The sequence below is a fragment of the Orbicella franksi genome, chromosome 5, assembly GCF_964199315.1.
Source record: "Orbicella franksi chromosome 5, jaOrbFran1.1, whole genome shotgun sequence".
Taxonomy (NCBI): Eukaryota; Metazoa; Cnidaria; class Anthozoa; order Scleractinia; family Merulinidae; genus Orbicella; species Orbicella franksi.
The window spans coordinates 14876120-14898248 of NC_138149.1; the positions used below are offsets into that span (position 1 = coordinate 14876120).

General features: G+C 40.6%; 3 protein-coding genes across 3 annotated transcripts; all 3 read left to right on the plus strand.

The window, feature by feature from the left end:
- The first annotated feature begins 314 nt into the window (after nucleotides 1-314).
- LOC145487007 (uncharacterized) lies at nucleotides 315-3875 on the plus strand. The gene is made up of 3 exons (XM_081465716.1): nucleotides 315-1574; nucleotides 2975-3049; nucleotides 3841-3875. Exon 1 carries the CDS (start codon nucleotides 382-384, stop codon nucleotides 1321-1323), a length of 942 nt encoding a protein of 313 aa, XP_081321842.1. The 5' UTR covers nucleotides 315-381; the 3' UTR covers nucleotides 1324-1574; nucleotides 2975-3049; nucleotides 3841-3875.
- A 2714-nt stretch (nucleotides 3876-6589) lies between these two features.
- On the plus strand, nucleotides 6590-7207 carry LOC145486427 (uncharacterized). The gene has a single exon (XM_081465089.1). The coding sequence runs from the start codon at nucleotides 6720-6722 to the stop codon at nucleotides 7077-7079; it is 360 nt and encodes a 119-aa protein (XP_081321215.1). The 5' UTR covers nucleotides 6590-6719; the 3' UTR covers nucleotides 7080-7207.
- A 13520-nt stretch (nucleotides 7208-20727) lies between these two features.
- LOC145487799 (uncharacterized) lies at nucleotides 20728-21684 on the plus strand. The gene has a single exon (XM_081466601.1). The coding sequence runs from the start codon at nucleotides 20728-20730 to the stop codon at nucleotides 21682-21684; it is 957 nt and encodes a 318-aa protein (XP_081322727.1).
- Nucleotides 21685-22129: the final 445 nt, after the last annotated feature.

Consider the following 22129-nt stretch of genomic DNA (forward strand, 5'->3'; position numbering starts at 1 on the left):
TGAAGGTTTCATTTATTTATTCATGGCAGCTATTTTCAAAGCAGAGTGGAGTGAATACAAATTTCTTGAAGATGACTAAATAAACAAGCCAGGAGGCATCTAGTTACCTTATGAAATTGAAAGAGTACTGCCCTTCTTTCTCACTGTGTTTTTTAATGGGATCATGGTGGGTCCATGTCAGTTTTTAATATTATTACAGTCAAAGCTCTTCTAAACGACCACCTCGGAAATTCAAAAAAGTGGTCATAAGTAGAGCTATTAATGGAGTATGTATACTCCATTAAGGGATATAAATCATCACGTTGTTCAATGAATTGAAATTCTGCTGGTGAAGTTAAACAATTGATTTGCTTTGTAGGATCAAAAAGAGATGCTGAAAAAATGGTGACTTCTCTGGTTAGTCCTGCAGTCAAAGATGCAGAACAAGAGCCCAATATTGATGTGCCACACCCATGCTGGGAGTCAAGACCTTCCAAGAAAAAGCTTGAGGATTTAGAGAATACTCAACAGTGCAAAGAGCTGAGAAGAAAAAAGGCCAGAAAAGAGCCCAGAGAGAAAGATCAAAATCTCAAAAAGCCATTGAGCAAACAAAAACAAACAGACCAGGAACCAGAGGTGTCTCGTAAAAAGAAAAGTGTGTCTAAGAGGAAGGTTGCTGATGCTAAAGATACCCAGGATCGTGGATTTCTTTCAGCAGCAAGTACTCAAAGGGTGCAGAATCTACTGGAGCGAAGGCAGCATGTGAATTGGAAACCTGAAGTAGTTGAGATTGAAGAAGGGGAAGACGAAAATAGGACCAACCAACCTGCCAGTTCACTGCAGCCCAAGTCAAAACCCCAGCCATCTGGCATACATTTACATGTAGCGCAGTCAGCTGTTCCAGAAGAGCCAGTCCAGATCAATTCAGAACCACAACCACGTCCAATAAATGTGTTAAAGTCAACAGACTCTGTCTCTAACTCGCAATCACAGCCTGCAGATACATTTCAGCAGAGAGATGTCCCCAACTTAATGCACCAACTTTTAGCAGACAAACAGTCTAATGGGTCAGAGAGTACTCCATTCCCACCACAGCAGTCATCAAACCTTAGCATTGCAACACGGTCCCCCTCTTCATCTCATTACAAATCAGCTTCACCTGTCAATCCAGCCTCAAGATTTCACTTCTCTTCAACACCACTGGGATCATCTCACTCAGCTTTAAGAGGTCGTCCTTTACCGAGCCATCTTTCCATGTCCAGTCCTCAACAGTTCATGAATTCCAGTGAAGTTTTGTCCTACCTGTTATCCCACAGCAAGAGTTCTCCATTTCTCAAAGTTTAAGCCATTGTTCTGACTATAATGTTTCAGATTTGGAAGGTCCTATTACTTATTCACCTCGTAACAGCAACTTGCATCAGTTGCAAACAGTACGAGGCCATATCTCCAGAGATGTCAGCTGGCACAGGACATCATCATTTTCTGAAGATGTCAACACCTCTTGCCCAAGTTGTCAACCTTTGCTGCAGTCACTCAGTAATCCACTTAGCAGTCTGGAAGCTGAAGTAGAGAAATTGAGGAGGAAGCAAAGGAAGGTATGGAAATTCATAATATCAGTCAAGGACCTTTTTCAGGGCTCATTAACTGATCTTTTTAATCCTTTGCTAAGGAAAATTTATCCTCACATATAACCTTGTCATTTTTAACTTGGAAAATATTATTTTCCAAGTGTCAGTGCTGAAGCAATTTCACTCCATCACTTCTTCACTTCCTGTTAGACATTTGAAACCCTGGGGGGAACTCCCATATGAGAAGATCAGGGATGCTCATCGGAAAATTTGAATTAAAATTCTAAAGGAGACTAATGGGAGTTGTTCAAGCTCATTAGACCCCTAAAAGATGTCACTTAAAACGGAATAGGTTCAGTTACATGTACTAGCCACTGTTGAAGAAAAGATCCCCCACACACTCTTGTAGACCTGATTCGCGTACTCGAGAGATCAGTGGAAATCAAGCTTAAAAGCAGAAATTAAATGAGAGCGTTCCTTTTAATTATTACTTCTTCGTGTGAAGGATACTTTGACAACTGAAAATGGTGATGTTTCATCGTCAACACCTACATGTACACTGTACTTTGCATTTTGTATAACACAAAGAAAAAACTAAAATGTAACTGAATCTGCATTTTTGTTGAATCATTTAAATTTTCCACGCTCAGGCTGATGCAAGTAGCTGGAAGTGAGATATCACCCTCCTTAGCAACACATGCAAACAAAGAATTATTATTCACAGATGGTTATAACTTAAGTAACTCTAACTGCCTGCAGTGACTAATGTGCCACTTTTTGCTTGTCTTTATTGCATGTGAATGTCTTAAGTAATGTTTATGCTATTCAAAGCTTACATTAAATAAACAAATGAGTTGCTCTCATTTGGATGTTACAATAGGCCCTTTGCAGCTAAGCCATCACGTGACCTATTTTTCATAAAATTATGGGCTATAACTTAACGAATGCCAGAAATGGAAAAAGTATGTCAAAAATATCAAAATGGCCAAGTTTGAGGCCCCCATCATTAAAGAATGAGATTTTATGACAGCCTGAATTTTTAAAAGTATAAGAAGATTTGTATGGAAAAAGTTGTTGGAGAGCAAGGTCTTGCTCTCCAGCAACATTTTCCATACAAATCCTCTAAATTTTCCGAAAATTCAAACAGTCGTATAAACTTAGTCTTTAATGCCAGGGGCCTCAAACTTGGCCATTTTAGTATTTTCGATGCGCTCTTTTCATTTCTGGCATTCTTCAAGTTATAGCCCATAATATAAAAATTTCCTAGGACAAATTTGGTCACGTGACCCCAGCTGCAAAGGGCCTATTTCTGGCAGGTGTACAATGTACGTTAATACAGTTAGTAGGTTCATAGTCAAGTGATTTTCTTGTCTTTAAAAAAGTTTCTTGATTCTGTTCCAGTAACATGATTGATATTATATCAACAGGGAAAAGCAGTATCTGAAAATGAAGTGGTAGACTGAGATGACACAAATGAAGAGAGATTTAATGGTTGTACAAAGGTATGATGCCAATCGTGAACTTATTTTTGTATGAATGTTGTGTGATGTCCCTCAACGGTGGCATTGATTGCATCCAGTAACAGGCCTACAGATAATTGCCCATAGTAGAAGATTTTTTTTCCTAAGTTGGTTTTACTGGAATCATGTGCATGTGTTGTCATAAACGTTTGTAATTAACAGTTATAACCATCTAATATCCAACAAGTGAAAGTGAAGTAATTGTTCGATGAAAAACTCCCCCAATTTACATGCAATGAAAACTATACTAAACTAAAAATAAAAATGCCCCAAAAATCATGTGTATGCATACCATAATTATTTGTAGGGCATGGTGATTAATGGCTCATGTATACCATGATGGCTAAGCCAATGAAAATCCTTCAATTGCATTATCAATGATCCAGTTGAATTTAATAAAATAAATGTGGATTAGACTGTACATTAGTTCATATTGGTCAGGAAACTTTTACCAGTGGACAAAACATAAAAAAAGTTGTGAGCACTTTTTTCCTGTTTAACATAAATACTATAAACCAAAATACAAGAAAGCTAAAAGCAAAGTAAATAAGAATTACATGCTGCCATTTGTAGGAAGTGCTATTAACAATCTTGCTATTTAAGAGCGGCGGACAACACCTTTAAAATGTTTGCAGTGGGTCATGTTCTCTAAGAAAAAAATTTGTTTTGGTCTCAGATCTCTGCCATGTTTTATGACAGTATAAAAAATCTTGTAGGCTTCTCTATTCACTTAAGGTTCCCCTCTAAATTACCAACGTTGTCTTATGTTTTAGGATGCATTAGTCAGGTCAGTCGAGGATGCCTCTGATGCAAAGTCAGCAGTGGAGACACTTGCTAAACAACTTTTTACCACTGATGAACTGAAAAACTCATCAGTCACTGGATTTCAGTGTAACAAAGATTGAGTCACATCAAGGCCTGATTCCATCAAGGAGGAACCTTTTAGAAAGTTAGTAATAAACTGTCATCATATGATTTCATGCTTCTTTCATATCACGTCTTCACCATCACATGGTATTAATAAAGGCTATATTACTGAACAGTATTGGATAAAGTCAATCTTTAGCAGTCCTTTATTTATTCTCTGTTACACTTAACTGCATTACATGGAAGAGATCAGTTAGTGATTCCCCAAGGGTGACTGCTTTTATAATAAGTTGTTGTAATGGGCTATCTTTCAAATGTTTTAAAAATCAGAATAACTAAAGGAAATGTTAAAAATCATTGCTGAATAAGATTGTTTTAAATTCTACTTGTGGTTTAAAATCTCATAACTGAGTTGAGATAAAAAAGTTACAAATACTTGAGTTTACCCCTTTGATGTTTGAATCTGCAGTTATACTATTTAAATGCATACATCTGTACATTGATATTAATCTCAACTTGGCTGTTTCTTTTGACAGACATTGTATTAAAGAAAGCCTTCCCTGCAATGACCGGGTCGTCTGTCACAAAAGACCTTAATCTACTTCTGAGAAAGGCCATAGCTTTAAATAAAGAAAACTGCCTGAAGGTCAAGAACAAGAATGGAAAATAGTAGCTATAAAATTATCTCTTACAAACATGTTATTCTAAGTTTCTTGAGTTACTGTTTCAGTGAAGATTGTGGTGTATATTTTGAACAATCCAGATTAGACTTGTTTTAGAATTAAAGGTATTGACAGAAAAGAGACTGGTCTCCTGTGACTTCTAATAACTTTGATGGTAGTTTTTACTTCTGATGAGAATAAATATGAGAATATTTGAGTTCCAGTTGCAGTTATTCTTTGAAATCATCTACCTTAAAAAGGATGAGGGAACCAAAAGCTAAAACCCTGTAACTGGAATTATGTGGCAAAAACTGGAATAACCTAGAAAAAGCTGGAAATGAGTACTTCTTCTGCTCTTTTTTTTTAAGGTGAGAGCAAGACTTTTCTAGAAAATTCTAGCAAATTCTAGAAACTGTGTAATTAAAAAAGCTGGAAAAAGCTGGAAAAAACCTGATTTCATGCCAAACTATGAATTCTGGAAAAAGCTGCCAAATTCTTAATCCTTATTAACATGTTTCATTAACATTCTAGAAATTTCTAGAAATTTCCAGAAAAGAAAAGAAGTAAATTCTAGAAATTTCTAGAAATTTTTTCTGGGATTTTTCTAGAAAAATTCTAGAATTTTCTAGAATATTCCAGATTTGTTTTACAAGGGTGGGGCATATTAAACTACTGACTTTATTTCCATGTTATACAAATTATGACTTTATTTCACATTACAACAAGAGCTAAACAGTGAAGGCCGAAAAAGAAGTGCCTCTATGGTCCCTTGAGTTAATAAAAATAGCTGTTACGACAAAATAAATTACATTGCCCTTTTCCTGCTATTTAAACTCCAAAAAACAAGATTAAGTTACATCTCCATCACAAAAGAGCATTAATATAGTAATTAACTTCAATCTTCTTTTCTCAGATGGTTATTTCAGCAGTCATAAATGCAAATGATGATGTCCTTAACCCATTGACTCCTGTGCCAGCCGTAACTGGCTGTGACGAACCCTGGCCCTTGTTCCACTTCTGACATCATCACCTTTGACCAAAAATGGCATCATCTATGCTCAACTTCTGCAGGAGGAAAAGACCTTTCCAATGACACCCAGATCAGAGTGATCGGCTCAGTGGAACCTGAACTATGCACAAAAATGCTCAAAAAGTTGAGAGAAAAACTCAGAGCATAATTTCCTGCAACTACACATGGCTACCCCATGGTAAAAATTGCCTGTCTCAATGATGCTTTCTCAGAATTTTTTGAACTGGAAGCAAGCCTAGTAGAAGGTCAATCACTGCAACAAAAAGAAAGGAAAAGGAGAAAAAGGAAAGGTGAAAAAAAAGTTAGAAGAAATCGAAAAGCCTAAAGACCTAGGTCACTTTCTCGTCCAAATTGCCAAAATTTTAATTTCCACACATGCGCAAGCAAAAATGTCATAAAAGGCAATGCTAGTGGAAACAAAGGCATGCTGTCATGCTACAAATGTCTTTTTGACTAGATTGGAGCTAATTTGGCCCATATCCAACCTAAAAATCTCCAAAATGGCTAAAAAATGCGTTTTTGCCAAAACGCTCCGGGAGTCAATGGGTTAAAGATATGGGCCCCTCGACAGCAGGGGAACAGATTAGGCCTTCGTGGCTTTTGTAGCACCACTCAAGAGAAGCAACACAAGGAAGAAAAGGAATCCAAAAGAGTAAGACTACTTGAGGCATTCTTGTCTTGAAAGAAAGATAGGTCCACTAAGCTTACGACTGCTTCAGGCAACCGACAGCAAAAGAAAAAGCTTGAAAAGGAAAAAAAGAAGTCCAAACGAGTACAAGTTGGAAACACTTCCGAGAGGAGGTCGAAGACTGTTTTTGTACCTCTGTCTAAGGGAGGTGAAAGTAGGTGTGTAACCATGCTGTTATCAAGTAACAGAATAGATGTTATGAAACTTTGTAAATCAATCTTTTTCCCTAATGGAGTGTCATATTATGGGAAAACAGAAGACATGCTATTTGCTATTGGAAATTTTCATGATAAACAAATTGGTGTTACCCTTGAAGTGAATGGGAGAGAGCTACCTTTCAATGTTGGAAATTATGTGGAGGCTTTTAAACTGAACGATGTCAGGCTATAATTGTTGTCCAAAAAGATGACAACTAGCAGTGATGAAAGTGATGATGGTGTACCACCTATGATAATGAGTCATGACCCCACTTCTTCTGAAAGGGCATGTACGGCTGGTACTTCAACTGAGGACAGACAAGATGACAGTAAAGGCCTGAGTGGTACAACAAAACAAAGGGAATCACTTAAAAGAGAGCAAGATACCGAGTATGAACTTTCACTAAAAGCAGACAAGCAGAAAAGAATTTCCCTTGAAATCGCAAATGCTGAGGCTGAACACAAGAAAAGAGTTCAAGAGGCAAGAGCTGCAAGAGTTTTAGCAGAACCCAGAACAGAATTTGTCACTGTAAGGGTCCGACAACCTACAATGGGAGTATGCTCTTAGCAGTTTCCAGCAAATAGTCAAGTGGCAGTAGTCTATGACTGGGCTGGTTATTTGACTCCTGGCATGGTGGATTTCACACTCTGTGACCCATTAGGCACACCACTGCCACCAGGTAGTAGAACTAAAGAATAGACATACCTTGGTTATGGCTACTGCTACACATACACCATCACTGTGCGAGTCATATGATGACATTTAATTTATGGGATTTGGAGATGCAAGCAATGGCTTTAACACAACATTGAGCGCAACATTGAGGGAATGGAAATAACTACTGACGTGTAAGTAACTTAAGGTTCCACTTCAGTGTTCCATATTAAATAACAGCCAGTCATCAGAAATTGCCAAACTGAAAATTTCCTACTAATTTTTCAATATGCTTAGACATGATGCTTGGGCACTACAGGGGCTCCGTTTTTATCATCAACTAATAAATTAATGTCTAAAAGTAAGGAACATTTGCCCTTTTTAAGAAAGGAAAACTTATTTGCAGCATTAAACTTACTTATACATGCTGTGGAGTAGCAAGGATTATAGTATGTATTTGGTATGGTGTTATCCTAACAGGCATAAATGTAAGAAATTGATATCTAGGATAGGCTTTCAGCATTGCATTTACAGACAAGGAAATATACCTTGCGCCAGCGGTTATTGTTGGCCACCCATGCGTATTATGCAGGTCGTCACTCGGCCCTCGTGTTGTTTGAGTCTGCCATCTTGTAGCGACCTTGTTGCCCTTAGTAAAGTGTTTGTTGTTCGCTATTTTCGTGTCGTCTGTCTTTATTACTGGTGTGGTGGCAGCAGTTGGAACTTACCCTCGTCTCGTACTAAGAGAAAGCCAGCCCATAACGAATTGTCAACCGATTTCCAAACGAGGAACTAGCAAAAGAGCTTAGCCGATAGCTGTGTCAACAATACACAAGGACCCACAGCTAAGTACACATTTAGCCTTTCCTCTATTCATCCAACAGCATGAAATGAATCTAAGAGCACCAAAGCAGTGGTCCCACACCAAACAGGCAACGATAACGCCGTTTGACGCCTGAAGGCAGAATCTTCAGTACGTTCTCTCCCTCGATCCCAATTTCGGGGTCTTTCTCACTGATGGCGAGACATGGTTGAAGAAATCCCCTGGCAGCCCTCGTTGCAGCTTCCTGGTTGACCCCAGAACCGTGCCTCAAGCTTCCCGCAGAACAGCACAACAAAAGTGTACTCATCTTGAATTAATGCGTAGGCAAATTGTGAACTTTTGCCCCGTAATTTCTTGTCACACCATCATCAAGAAATCGACCTCCATGATTTCCATCTGGCAAGCGATTCATCTTCACTTTGGTTTCCAATCGACCGGTGCTCTCTTCCTCGACTTCAACAACATCTCACTCACCTCTGCTGAGCACCCTGAGGATATCTATCAATGTCTGATGTCCTTTATTGAAGATAATCTATTATTAGCAAATGGAAATATCTCACACCATGGTGAAGTCTCCGGCCTCGATGAGGAAATGTCTCCGACTCTAGAAAATCTTGTAGTCCTAACTTGGCTGAGATTAGTCCACCCCGACCTCCCCAGTTTGGCTAAGCAATGTTATGGTACAGAGCTCAGGTCCAAGTCTCTTGCATCTCTCAAGCCTGAAATTTTTCAAGCATTGAATTCCCTCTTGGAAGAGATTAGTAACAACGCCGATGCTAAAATCTTGCGTTCAACAGCATCGAAGCTCAGACAGCCTCCTGCGAGGGGTCCTTATAACCACTTCCAAAAGCCAGGTACCAAACCACAAGTCAAGTCTTGCCCCTTGTGTAAGGAGGCAGGACGTAATGATTGTCACTTCTTAAGTCAGTGCACTTACCTACCTGCTGAAGACCGTGCTTTCCTTGCCAAAGCACGCCTCGCAAGTAGCCTCAATGACAAAGATAACTCCTCTGATTCTGATTTCTTCTGTCCACCAGAGGTGGAGGACTTTGTTTCTCCTCCCCATTCCTCGGCCAGGGTTGTGTCTTGCCACATCAGCACAAAGCAGTCCCCCCATTTTAATGCCTTCTCCTGTCACCACTCGCTTAAACTCACCTTGGACACTGGAGCTGAAACCAACATGATTAAAGCCTCTGTCGCCACTAGCATTGATGTTCCCACTGTAAAAACATCCCAGCAGGCCCTACAAGCAGATGGAGTTATGCCTCTCATTGTTGTTGGTAAGACCCGCCTTATTCTTTCACGAGCTGACAAATGCCTGACCCTTGATGCCCTGGTGGTAGAAGACTTAGACGTCAATGTTTTAGTTGTAACTTCATTTATGATCACCAATGACATATCTGTTCGCCCAGCAAAGGGACAGGTTCTTATCCAAGGCTCCTAGATACTAGCCTACCATCCTGAGTCAACTAACAGTTCCCAGGCTCATGCCATTCGTCGCACCCAGTCTTATGTATTACGCTCGTCTGCCCCTACAACAGTTGTCCTTCCTGGAGAATATCTTGAGCTGGACATACAACCCAACTTAGATCCTGATTATACTTTAGCCATAGAAGCCCGTACTGATGCACCATCTAACAAATGTTCCAAAGTTTCACAGCTCTGGTCTCAGCCCCACATTGTAGAAGCAGTAGCTAGTAGAGTTCATTAAGTCAACACTACTGAGCCGAGGACAGCCTGATGCCATGAACATCTCTGTCAAGTTCATCACACCACAACCGTGGTTCCGTCTCCTCCTGGCGGTCCACACCCATCACCTCCCCACCCCGGCAGAAGCAACTCACCTCAGTCTGGGTTCTTCTCGGATGCTGTTTAAGTTGACCCTGACAACAACCTACCTGACACCATCCGCAACCAGTTCTGCAAAGTGCTTCAGACTCACGACGAAGTCTTTAATCCTACAATTGTTGGATACAACGGCACAGCTGGTCCCCATCCAAGCTTCTGTCAACATGGGACCTGCAAAGCCTCCACAACGCAAAGACCGCATTCCTCAATATTCCCGTGACAAGCTGGTTGAATTGCAGCAGAAATTTGATGAGTTACGACAATGTCAGGTCTTCCGATGTCCAGAGAACATTGGAGTCACTGTTGAGTACCTCAACCCTTTATTTCTCATTGAAAAACTTTCTGGTTGTTTTTGTCTTGTTACAGCCTTCACAGACGTGGGACGCTACAGCAAACCTCACCCTTCATTGATGCCTGATATTGACTCTACTCTCTGCATAATTGCCCCATGGAAGTACATAATAAAGTCTGACCTCACCCGTGCCTTTTACCAGATACCACTCTCAAAGGCCTCCATGAAATACCGCGGTGTGGCCACTCCATTTCGCGGCATCAGAGTATATACCAGGTCAGCCATGGGAATGCCCGGTTCAGAGACTGCATTAGAGGAATTAATGCGTTGTGTTCTTGGTGACTTCCTCCAAGTGGGATGCACTACCAAACTCGCCAACGATCTTTATTGTCATGGCGACACCTTGCAAGAGCTCATCGCTAACTGGTCTCGTATACTTGACACCCTTGCCCGGTGTAAACTATGTCTGTCTGCTCTAAGACTGTCATATGCCCCAAAACGACCACTACCTTGGGTTGGATCTGGTCACAAGGCTCCTTATCTGTGAGCCCCCACCTCATCACAGCACTTGCAACCTGCTGCCCTCCAGAGTCTGTAAAAGGTTTGCATTCCTTCATTGGCACCTGCTCTCAACTTGTGGACCCACTTGAATCATCCTTGGCTGATCTGCAATCTCACAACTACATCAAGTGGGATGACAGCCTTCATCAGAAATTCACCACAAAACAAGATGCCCTTAACTCACAAAAGTCTATCGTCCTCCCTCGTGCCTCTGACCAGCTTTGGATTGTGACTGATGGCTCAGTAACCCAATGCAGTCTCGGAGTGACCTTGTATGTCACTTGCCAGGACCGCCTCCTCTTTGCCGGCTTTTGCAGCTCTAAACTACGTAAGCATCAGGTCACATGGTTACCATGTGAGGTCGTAGCCTTGTCTATTGCAGCTGCCGTAAAGCACTTCAGCCCCTTCATCATTCAATCCAAGCACCGTGCCTGCGTTTTGACTGATAGCCAGCCCTGTGTTCAGGCCTTGCACAAACTTTGCCAAGGTGAATTTTCCGCCAGTCCACGAGTTACCTCCTTCTTGACCATGGTCAGTAGATACCAAGTTAGCCTTCAGCATCTCGCTGGCACTGCCAATTTACCTTCTGACTTTGCCAGTTGTAATGCACCAGACTGCAATGAAACGAACTGCCAAATTTGCTCTTTTGTTCACGAATCAGTCTTCAGTTGTACATGGCATCTCCACTTAAGAAGTCCTCGACAACACCAAGTGCCTACCCTTCACCAGCAGACCTGCATGGTTCAGTGTTCAAAATGAGTGCCCCAATCTACGGCACGTCTGTGCTCACTTGAAACAGGGCACCTGCCCTTCCAAGAAACTCACCAACATCAGAGACGTAAAGCACTATCTTAACGTCACTTCCATTTTCAAGGACGGCCTGGTCATTGTCCAACGTCCACAACCACTTTCTTGCCCTATTGAGTTGATCGTCCTACCTCGTTCAGTACTTGACGGCCTACTTACTGCTATTCACATCAAGCTTGACCACCCTTCTAAGAACCAACCTTAAATGGTGATACAGCGTCACTTCTTTGCCCTGGATATGAGTGCTGCTATCACTCGGGTATCAGACTCCTGCCACACCTGTCAAGTCTGGCCCAGATTTGGACACACTATTTGGCGTAGAAGTTTTTGTAGAGTTCTAGACCTATACGCCTACAGCTCACCCCTAGCCTTCTTTTTTCGCTAGCCTTTCGCAGCACGTTCTTGGCCTATTTTTAATTTTCCCTTGTTTTTTTCCTAATGCACGTTTGCGTTGCCTTGGCAACCGATATATTATTATTGCTAATCTATTCCACAATATACAAAATGACACATCCAAACGGGTTCTTGACAACTTTCTCATTTTCTTGTGTGATTTTTTCCTCGTAATGCTGCCGCATGATGTGCTGCTATTTTTCGGACAACTTAATCCCATTTTGAGGTTTCTCATGAATTCTTTGAAATTTACAGTTCAATTTATTGATACTTTTTTTGTTCATTTGTTTTCCCTATATTTATTCTGTTAAAACTTAAATTTTTCTTCCTTTATTCTTCCTACCATAATATATCCTTAACGCTATTGTGTGTACATTTTTCTTTTAAATTACTTCTTTACACTAATCTACTTTTTATTAAAATTTTATACCCTTCTACGCCTCTACACCTCTATGCCTCTATGTTTTTATGTTTCTACACCTTTACGTTTCTATGCCTGTACGCCTCTACATTTCTATGCCTTTACTGTTGTGCTCTAAACTATGCGCTTGTAATTTTGTGTGCTACATCTTCTAACCTTATTTTTTTTTTGGTTCCTTTACTTTGAGTTTTCGTCACTTTTTTCTTTCCGTACATATTTATGTACCCATAGCGAAACCCTTGCCCCGTAATTTTCATTAATCATCTGTAGCAATATACTGTTTTTGGTTCTGTGTTATTTTGATATGTAAGCTATTGGTTCGCAGGCTCTTACTTACAACATCTTTTTGGCCTTATCATATATATCGCGCGGTCAAACTCCTTGCCCTTCCATTTTTTCTACGTTTTGAAATTATGTATCTTTACAAAAAATTCCAATGTTTTTAAGTCATAATCTTCCGATCATCTATTACCCATTCTGGCTCTGTATTACACCAGTACTGTTCCTGAACTCCCATCACCTTGATTGCTATCAAAGTTTTAAAAGTCGCCAGGGTAGTTTTTAGCCAAAAGGCCCTTATGCATGGTTCACCACTTTTTCTCAGAGCATTTGCTTTTTGAAAGTTTACTTTAAAAAAAAAAACAGAAACTTGTAATGTATTTAGCTTTATAATTTCCCAACAATCACGTTAGAAGGGGATAAAGTCCCACCCTCCAAGTCTTGCTATAACAATCTTGTTACGCAAATTGGTACTTTTTGCTTGATATTTTCTAATGCATTAGCTCTTAAAGAGATTTTCTTATTGCAGGTGTCTATCGCTGATTCCACACACTTTAAAATGGAAAGCGAGAGAACATTATAGAAATTTTTTTCTTGTATATCAATCATTAAAAAATTTAATCTTCCCACCTATACTCCTCCTCTTGTTTCAAACCCCGTTTACACACGCAATTCTCCTGTCCCCACTCGTTTTGAAATTGCAACTTATGTATCACGTGCATGTCAGAGCAATTTATCGTCGCTAGCACTTGCACTCCAACTGCATATCGCACTCAAATGGAACTAGTATCAATTACAGCCTTGTGTAAACCACTTCATCACAGGCATCAAGTAATTTTGGCCATATTGTCCAGGACAACTTTAACGTAGAAGATCATCATACCTTCTTTTCCCTGCCTTGTTTTTTAACAACATAAATATATATGATTATGCACGAATACTGTTAAACCTATATAATCAATCAATTTAATTGCATTCATAAAATAAAGGAGATTCACGCATACAAAAACTGGTGGAAAACCTATTTATGCGGAAAATCTCGTTTATTCCGCTTCAATCTGCTTCGATGCTGAACGGCACCACCAGGCTAGTGAATTAATAGCTTGTCTAGTGTTATCTCAATTTCCTGTTTTGTTTCATTACTCTGGTAGAAAGTTTTGTATATTGCTTAAGTATATTATTGATAAACTTAATAATATTCTATTTATATTGTTTCCGTTGGCAGGTTGGCAGGTTGCAGTGGATGAAGCCAAACATACCTTTTTCATGTCATAGTTACATTTGCTTGCTCGCCCGTACAGGATGCACAAGTATCAGGTTAATTTTTACACCATTGGGTACTCATGTAGCATTTCTGTTATGGTGGCTCAGAAAAGTTTTAAACTCTTCCAATTTTATTAACAATTGTTACAATTGTTATAATTGTAATTGAAAATGTTTTGAAATTTTTAATTTTGATTTCAGCCCAGTATGCTCTGTCATAATTTTTTAAGCCGAATACTTTAGTGTGCCCTGGCTGGGATGCAAGTCAATACTAGTAGGGTTACGTCCAAACATTATTTGCCAGAACCGAAATTATACACCTAAGTGGAGATAGGCAATTGGAGATTATACTCTCCTTGAACACTGTTGTCAAATTATGGAAACATCGAATGTTAAGTTTTCATATCTATTTCTAAGATATTTCAACTCCTAAGTTACTTTTTTCACTTCTCTAGTGAGGCTTCTACACAGTTTTACGATATCTTTGTGTTGCATTTGTAACAAACTGTGTGGTGCTGGCTTTCATTTGCTCATTGGGTTGTTTGTCTCTTTGTTTTGATTTTGTCAAAGTACATTATCTCTGCTCCCGAGGTAAAGATTTTTTTCTGTTTCATTTTGCCATATACTTCGTCTCTGTCTTTAAATATCTAGACTCTTACGGATAATAAACCTGTCTCCCACAGTAGCAGATGTTACTTACATAGCATTCATAAACGTATTTCTCTGTCCTGTTAAACTACCCCCAAAGGGTATATTTTTCTACTTAATCTCATATAGCATTTTTGGTCTTCACTGGTTTTTTCACGGTTGCCTTTGTGTTGTTAAGTTCACAACGACGCTTAACTTGAGTGCGAGGTAGAGCATTGAACGCATGGGGATAGGGGTTTAGCAAACCTTTTTTCCCAATTTATTATCTGCATTGAATTTAAATGTTTATTGTGAAATGTCTAATTGGCTCGTCTGTCTGAACGATTGCTGCCTACTTCTTACTTGGATTACTGAAATTAACTTTACTTTGGTACTTCCCATTGGCTGTTATAGTTTTAAGATCTTTGGTTCAGATTGCTCAGCTATTTTACAATACAAAGACTCTTACATTGTTCTTGCTGTATATTATTTCAATATCATCATTCCAAACATTGGATTTCAAAAAATTGTGTTAGATGCGTGTTCCATGAAATTATCAATAAAATATGACGTTATCACAGAAAAGACAAGAAAGTGGTCACATCGTGTGAAATAAAGAATGTTACCTTGTATTGTAGTATGTTTTAGGTATAAGTTCATAGAAGATCAGAAAGTATGTATCCTTGGAAAATTGCCAGAAAGAGATCAATGAACCTCTGTCAGTTCTGACTAGTTTAATGACGTTTCCGCCTTTCCCTTTCTTCAGATAAAGAGCTATGAACAATATAGCAAGATTTGCGAAGTCGGACTAGTTTAAACACATTTACTTGCTACTACGAGTTTCACACTTCTTGCGAAGCAATCATCATATATACAGTCAGCGTAAAGGTAGTTTACCAGTGGACGCCGAAGCCTCCCAGGTATGCAATCTTTCCACATAAATTTGTAGATAGGCGTAACTGACGGGACTCCTGACTGTTTCCTCGATTGAATACTGAATACTTCATAATGAAAAGAAGTAACCATTTTTTGCCAACTATTTTGCACGCTGACAGAATTACTTTATTGTTTAAAAGTTTTTAGAAAGGTTCTCCCAAAATAAGCTGGCTTTGAGTATATAACAAAATATCTGGCCCCAGTTGTTCAAAGGCTGGATAACGCTATCAACCAGATAGATCGCTATAAGTGCTAACAAAACAAACCACGCTATCCACCTTTTGAACAATGCCAAGCCTTTCCCCTGGGCCTGTATTTTAGCGCCAAATGGAGGTTTCATACTGTGAACGCCACTTCCGGCCAAAGTGTGAGATCTTGGTTCCTCAGCTCAAGGTGGCAGTTAAAATCTTAACGTGGTTTGTTGTTGTCGTTATTGTGTTATTGGCCCGATAAAGAAGGAACAAAACTTCACTACAGGTAAAAAATGCTTAGTAAATTAGGGGGTCTTTGTTTTAGAGTTTTTGGGGTCTTAAGGTCTTAGGATCTTTCGGTCTTAAGGTCTTTGTTTTAGAGACACCCAAACACAACAGGAATACAATGATATTGACTGGGAAGATCTCTATCACAGAAACCAGCTGTCATTCCTTAGAGTAGGTGAACTTGAACTTTATATTAATCACCACAATATTGAATTTAAAGGAAAGAGAGATGAAAAAGTGTATGAAGGTAGGTCATGGACAAAATGTTTGACTTGTTGTTTTGTTATGGCATTTCATCGTTTCTGCACACCAATACTTCTAGTCGACTCATTTTCCGAGTTCGACTCAGCGAATTGCCGGTTCAACTCGCCGTTTTAAGAGGTCGACTCATCGCTTCGTGAGTTCATCTCATCATCTTGTCAGCTCGATTCGTCAGCTGGCCTCTTTGACTCATCGTTTTACGAGTTTGACTCATCACTGACCACATTGGTTCATCGTTTCATCATGGCATTTTATCGTTCCATTATAGTGCCACTGAAACAAAATTTTCGTATCTGAGATTTTTGCATAATAATAAAGTTTGAACCTTACAAGTTTTTTTGGTCCAATGGAGTGCGGAAAGCTTTGCTTTAGCCCTTTGAACTTGGCTAGTTGAGCCCAAAATTGGTGGCCATCTTGGCACGGCCAGAACAGTCTTGTGACTTCACTGGTTGTATACATCTCAGAACTCTGAGGAAACCCCAAGTGAGCATGGAGTGTGGTGAAAATGTTAAGAAGCCCCAAAAAAGTCTTTGGGCAAGTACTGTGTTGCTGGTGGGCCCGGGAATGCTAGTTGTACAAATAACTCCAGAAGAGAGGGCATATCGATGCATACGTTTCCTTGTAACAATATAACTCGCGAGAAATGGGTTCACTTTGTGCGAAGAGATCTGGCAAAATGGCAGCCATTGAAAACAGTACTGTGTTCGGTGCATTTTGAATTGTCAGACTTTCAGTAGGGACTCGATCTAAATTTTGGTGAAGGTTCTTCCTTTCAAACAAAGGGATGGCTAAAGAAGGATGCTGTGCCAACCAAAGATTGTGTACAGCAGCAAGAAAATGTCTTGACCTCACGTGAGCAAAGAATGGTAAGTGTGTCCTTGCAAATGGTGTGAAAGCTCGCTCTACGTTTTGATGAGGAATAAATATACAGAATGTTGCTTTATGATTGATTGGATATCTATATTTATATTCTTACACTTAGATTATTCCACGTGCTTCTAAGCTGCTCATTACTTCTCCTGAGGAGTCGAAAGAAGCTCCTCACAGATCTGACATTTTGGCTGATTGGCTGATTTGCTGTCACCGCCATGTGATTGCGACCAATAACATTTTGACGTCTGTCCACTGACACCGATTCTTTTACCAGAGACAAATGTGATTCATCCCTCTGATATCGAGTCCAAGGACTGTTGTTCAACACCTACCTGAACATGCGAAGTTTCATAAGAGTCCGTCGCAAGCTCGTAAAAAATATGGGACCTCAAAGTTGCCAATTGGTATAAATATCATGGTGTTAAAAGGAAAACTCAACAAAAACAATCAACATGGCGCTCTTAAGAAAAATTTTTCCCTTAGTTTATTGTTTCATTATTTTCAAGAGAGCAGAATGTTCATCAAGTTTATTGAGAGTAGATAACAAGCTCCTGCTTAAGAACCGTAGTATTCTTCCATCAAGAAAATTGTGTTTTCTTGAAAATGCTGATTTGAGTAGCACTAGCAGGCACGCAATATCCTCGGGAAAACAAAACAATTTTAAAAGTATGCATTCACTTCCTTCCTTTTAGCTAATTTCTTTTGTAACTGCTCTGGTCTTTGGCTTGTCCAGACACAAAGTAGCACATGCAGCCGGAAATGAGAACAACCTGGATCATGCTCTAACAAAATGTTGTTTAGAGAGGAAGCAAAAAGTCACCAATAAAATGCATTCCTTATGCGCGAGTAAGGATATGAATGCAGAGCCTCCAGTGATATGAAAAAGCCCTGGAAGAGACGAGGAACCAACAGATAGCCAGGTGAGTAGCTTCACTATGGAGTACATTGACGCTGGACATCATTGTCACATGTAACAGCCGTTTGGTCGGTACTGAAGAGGTTTCAAACATGAAATTGTTTCCAAATAATTTTACTAATTTTACTATAAATCATTGTCGATGATAGCTGAGTTTGAATGGTCTAATCAATTTTGGAAGCTTTATTAATAACAGAATAGCTCCAAGTTTCACCTACATTTAAATATTACTACTGTCTTAGAGCCATATCACCAGGAGTAAGGCCAATTGCCAAAGGAACCAGAAAAAGCTACATGAATCTACCTCAACAGTACCCTTGACAGGATACAGGATACAGAATTTGTGGCTTCAGACAAATGCCAATTCTGTGGCCAAGGTATATGCTGTACAGTAGTTTTACAATATTCCTAGGCATCTACGGCCTACCAACATTGGCTCATATTTTTTCATGAAGACTAAAATGTGAAAGGAATGTTTTCACAGCAGTGAGGTTAGAAAAAAACAGATGAATTCACGGGGCTCGCAAAAATTACTTTGCCATAAAATTGAACCAATTTTTGTTGCATGTAAGCTGTAGTCACCTGTATTTATCAATTATTTTGGTGCAGCTGGTTGTTGTTTTGAATGGACATAATTCAGAATCCTTGTTTATAACAAGTAAAATTTACTCTTCTCTAAGTTTACACCAAACAGTCAGTATGGTAACACCCCAGGGGAAACTCCATGTAAAAATGATAAGATACTCTGGCAAATTTTTTAAAGAGAACCACTGGCAAGGTGTCATGATCAATTTTGAAGGCCAGGCATCAGCTGATTTCTACCAGTGTTGACTCCCTACTGGCAAGAGCTAAAATAGTCTGTGCAAAGACCAGCTGTACTACTCTATGTCCTCTGCCTGGAGGGTTTTGGTACTTGGATCAAATACAGTAATTACTATGGTAACCCTGTCAGCGGTCATCCGCATTGTAATATATAGCGTGCGGTTTGTCAGCTTGTCAGCAATCGCATGTCAGTAGCGTTAAGAAAGACTTCTAGTTGCCTGTTTCGTCAATCTCGTATAATATCTCCGACTTTCGCAGCGACTAACTCTCCAAAAGATGGCCATGGCTAAGGATTTCGAGTACAATCTTGATGATCTCACTCGTCTCATGGAAGAGCAAGAACTTAACCCTCCTCCAGCTCAAGGGGCACGACCGAAGAAAAAATCCAAAAAATCAGCGAGCGCAAAAACCAGTGAGGGAATCACGCTGCCTGCAATCTCCTCCGAGATAGAACTCGAGCGTACTCGGCAGGACAACCTTAAACTACAACTCGAGATCACCAAGACACAGTTGGAATTGGCCAAGCTGACGGCCCCGAATGCAAACCAACAACAGCTTACTCCAGATCACGCGAGCTCTGATCTTCCGTTCACGAATGTTCTTGCAGCCTCCACACCCTTGAATCCAGCTATCACAGGTTTTCCAACTTTGGATACACTTCGCACGCGCCAGAAGGCATCCTCCACCTTACCAAACCAGTACGTTTTCTCCAGTAAAGGTATGTTGGAGTACGATCAATTGTCTATGAGTGAGTTCGTTAGTGGTTATTTAGAGTTCCTAAAAACACAGCCAGAGCTCTCCAGTTCGAGCATGCTCAGCCATTTACAGTTGCTCATGGACAAAGCGACTACTTACACCTGGGCCAGTGTCCGGAATTTTCACTTGTCCATACATAATGCCGTACAAAGCAAGCGTATGTTATGGTCCGACTTCGACAAAATAAGGGAGCGTGCCCAAACATTCTTTACGCATTTAGATCTGAGAGCCCCGAGTACCACCTCGCCTACTTCAGCTTTCAACCATCTACCTAAAGCAAAGCAAACCAAGTCATGCGAGACGTGGAATTACACTGGGGAATGTTCTTGCGACGCTACCCAAGCAATTTACAAGGAAAACCACCACTGCCATGTTTGCGACAGTGCGGAACACCCAATGCTCCATTGTAACAAATGTAAATACCTCATCCCGCCCTCTTTCTACTGGAGGGAAGACCACCAAACAGTTGTCTGAATGACAAAACGTTCCTGTCTCTTTGGCCGATGCAGTTCGCGCCTACGGCCAAGGAGTTCCCAATTATAGAGGGGCGTGAATACCGGTTTCATCGCATTTTAATTTGACTGCATGGGAATCCTATCTTAAAGCATACGACGATAAGATAGTTGTAGATTTTCTAAAGTTCGGTTGGCCCATAAACTGTGATACTACAGTTCTACCAAAATCTACGTTAAAAAATCATGGTTCGGCAGCCGGAGCAAACGGTCGACTCATCTTGAGCACGTACATTTGTAAGGAGTTATCCTATCATTCAGTCTGCGGGCCATATCACTGCAACCCTTTCAATACGGATTGCGTTATTTCACCATTACAGTGTGTTCCCAAGCGTGATTCGCCTGAGCCTCGGATTGTACATGATCTCAGTTTTCCGCCAGATGCCTCGGTTAATTCTTGCATTCCGTCAGACAGCTTTCTTAACGAACCTTACAAATTACAACTACCAGGAATAGATCGCCTCGTCAGTTTCGTAAATCAGCTCGGCCGCGGCTGCCACGTTTTCAAAAAAGACCTCAAACGGGCGTACCGCCAAATTCCTGTGGATCCGGCTGATTATCATCTCCTTGGCATGTGCATTGATGGCTTATTTTATTTTCATACGACTTTACCTTTTGGTCTGCGCTCCGCTACTATTGCCTGCCAGCGCACAACGAAAGCAGCGGCTTCTATTTTAAATAATCATGGCATCATGGCTGACGTTTTCATCGATGATTTTTACGGCGCCGCACAACCCACTTCCTCTCACCATGCCTTCACATGCATGAACAGACTTTTTTCTGAGCTAGGATTACAAGCATCACCCGAAAAGGACACCCCACCAAGTTGTGAAATGACTTGTCTCGGCGTGCAGATCAACACAGCCAGTATGATTTTAACTGTCCCTCAGTTTCGTCTACAAGAATTGCAAGAAGAGCTTTCGTCGTGGTCTACCAAAACATCTCGCACTAGGAAAGATTTGCAACGGCTTCTCGGAAAGTTGGCCTTCGTGACCTCGTGTGTCCGCCCCGGACACGCTTTCATGTGCCGCCTAATCAACACCTTAAAACACGCTCCACTAAATTGTAAGTCACGAACTAAAATCCCAGATGACGTTCGATCTGATCTCCAATGGTGGATGTTTTTCTTGCAACATTTCAATGGTGTCTCAGTAATTCCAACTGACATTGTCGTCTCCAACCCTCACCTTTTTGCTACGGACGCTTGCCTTACCGGCTGTGGAGCCGTTTGTTTCGGCGAATTTTTCCACTGCAAGTTTCCGGACGACATCTTGCAGCAGCATCTCCACATTAATCAGCTGGAATTACTAACTGTCGTTGTCGCCGTGAAGACCTGGCATAGCAAACTTCAAGGGCTCACTTTGGAACTCTTGGTCGACAATGAGGCCACTGTCCACGCTATTAACAATCAGCGATCCAAAGACCTTTTCATGCAGAACTGTCTTCGGGAGCTCTGGCTATGTTTAGCCATTAACAACATTAATTTACGCGCACGCTATGTTGAGGGCTCCGCTAATTCCTCTGCGGATGCCCTAAGCCGACTCCATTTAGGATCGGAATTCGCGACTCGAGTTTCTTCTGTACTGGCAGAGCAATATTTCTGCGAGATAGCACTCAGCGACAGCGTTTTTCACTTTACAATTCTTTAAGCCATTTTCTCGTTTCTTTTTCTCTCGGCAGACGACTGCTTGGCGCTACAGTCATATCATTCTCAGCTCCTGACGCTCGCCTTCCAAGACTCAACCAAGAGGACAATGCGAACTTATCTCCGCGCTTTTCAGTTATTTTGTTCTCATTTTAAATTTCCCTTTTTCCCTGTTACAAAGGCCACATACCTGGCCTACCTCGCATTTCTCTCTCAGTCACTCAAGTCTTTTTCGTCGGTTAGGAATTACCTCAGCATTCTCTCGCATATCAATAAGTCTTTAGGTCATAGTTGCGCCTTTATAGGCGATTACGACACACGTCTCGCAAACCGGGCCGTCAGAAGGCTTTTAGGCGATTTCACCGCGCGCAAGCACGCCATGAGTGTGGATATCCTTTTACAAATCTCACGCCAATTCGACCCTGGCAATGTTTTCCATACCTGCATGG

Coding starts and splice junctions, on each gene's coding strand:
- LOC145487007 (XM_081465716.1), top strand. CDS start 382: ATGGTGACTTCTCTGGTTAGTCCTGCAGTCAAAGATGCAGAACAAGAG.
- LOC145486427 (XM_081465089.1), top strand. CDS start 6,720: ATGACAACTAGCAGTGATGAAAGTGATGATGGTGTACCACCTATGATA.
- LOC145487799 (XM_081466601.1), top strand. CDS start 20,728: ATGGCTGACGTTTTCATCGATGATTTTTACGGCGCCGCACAACCCACT.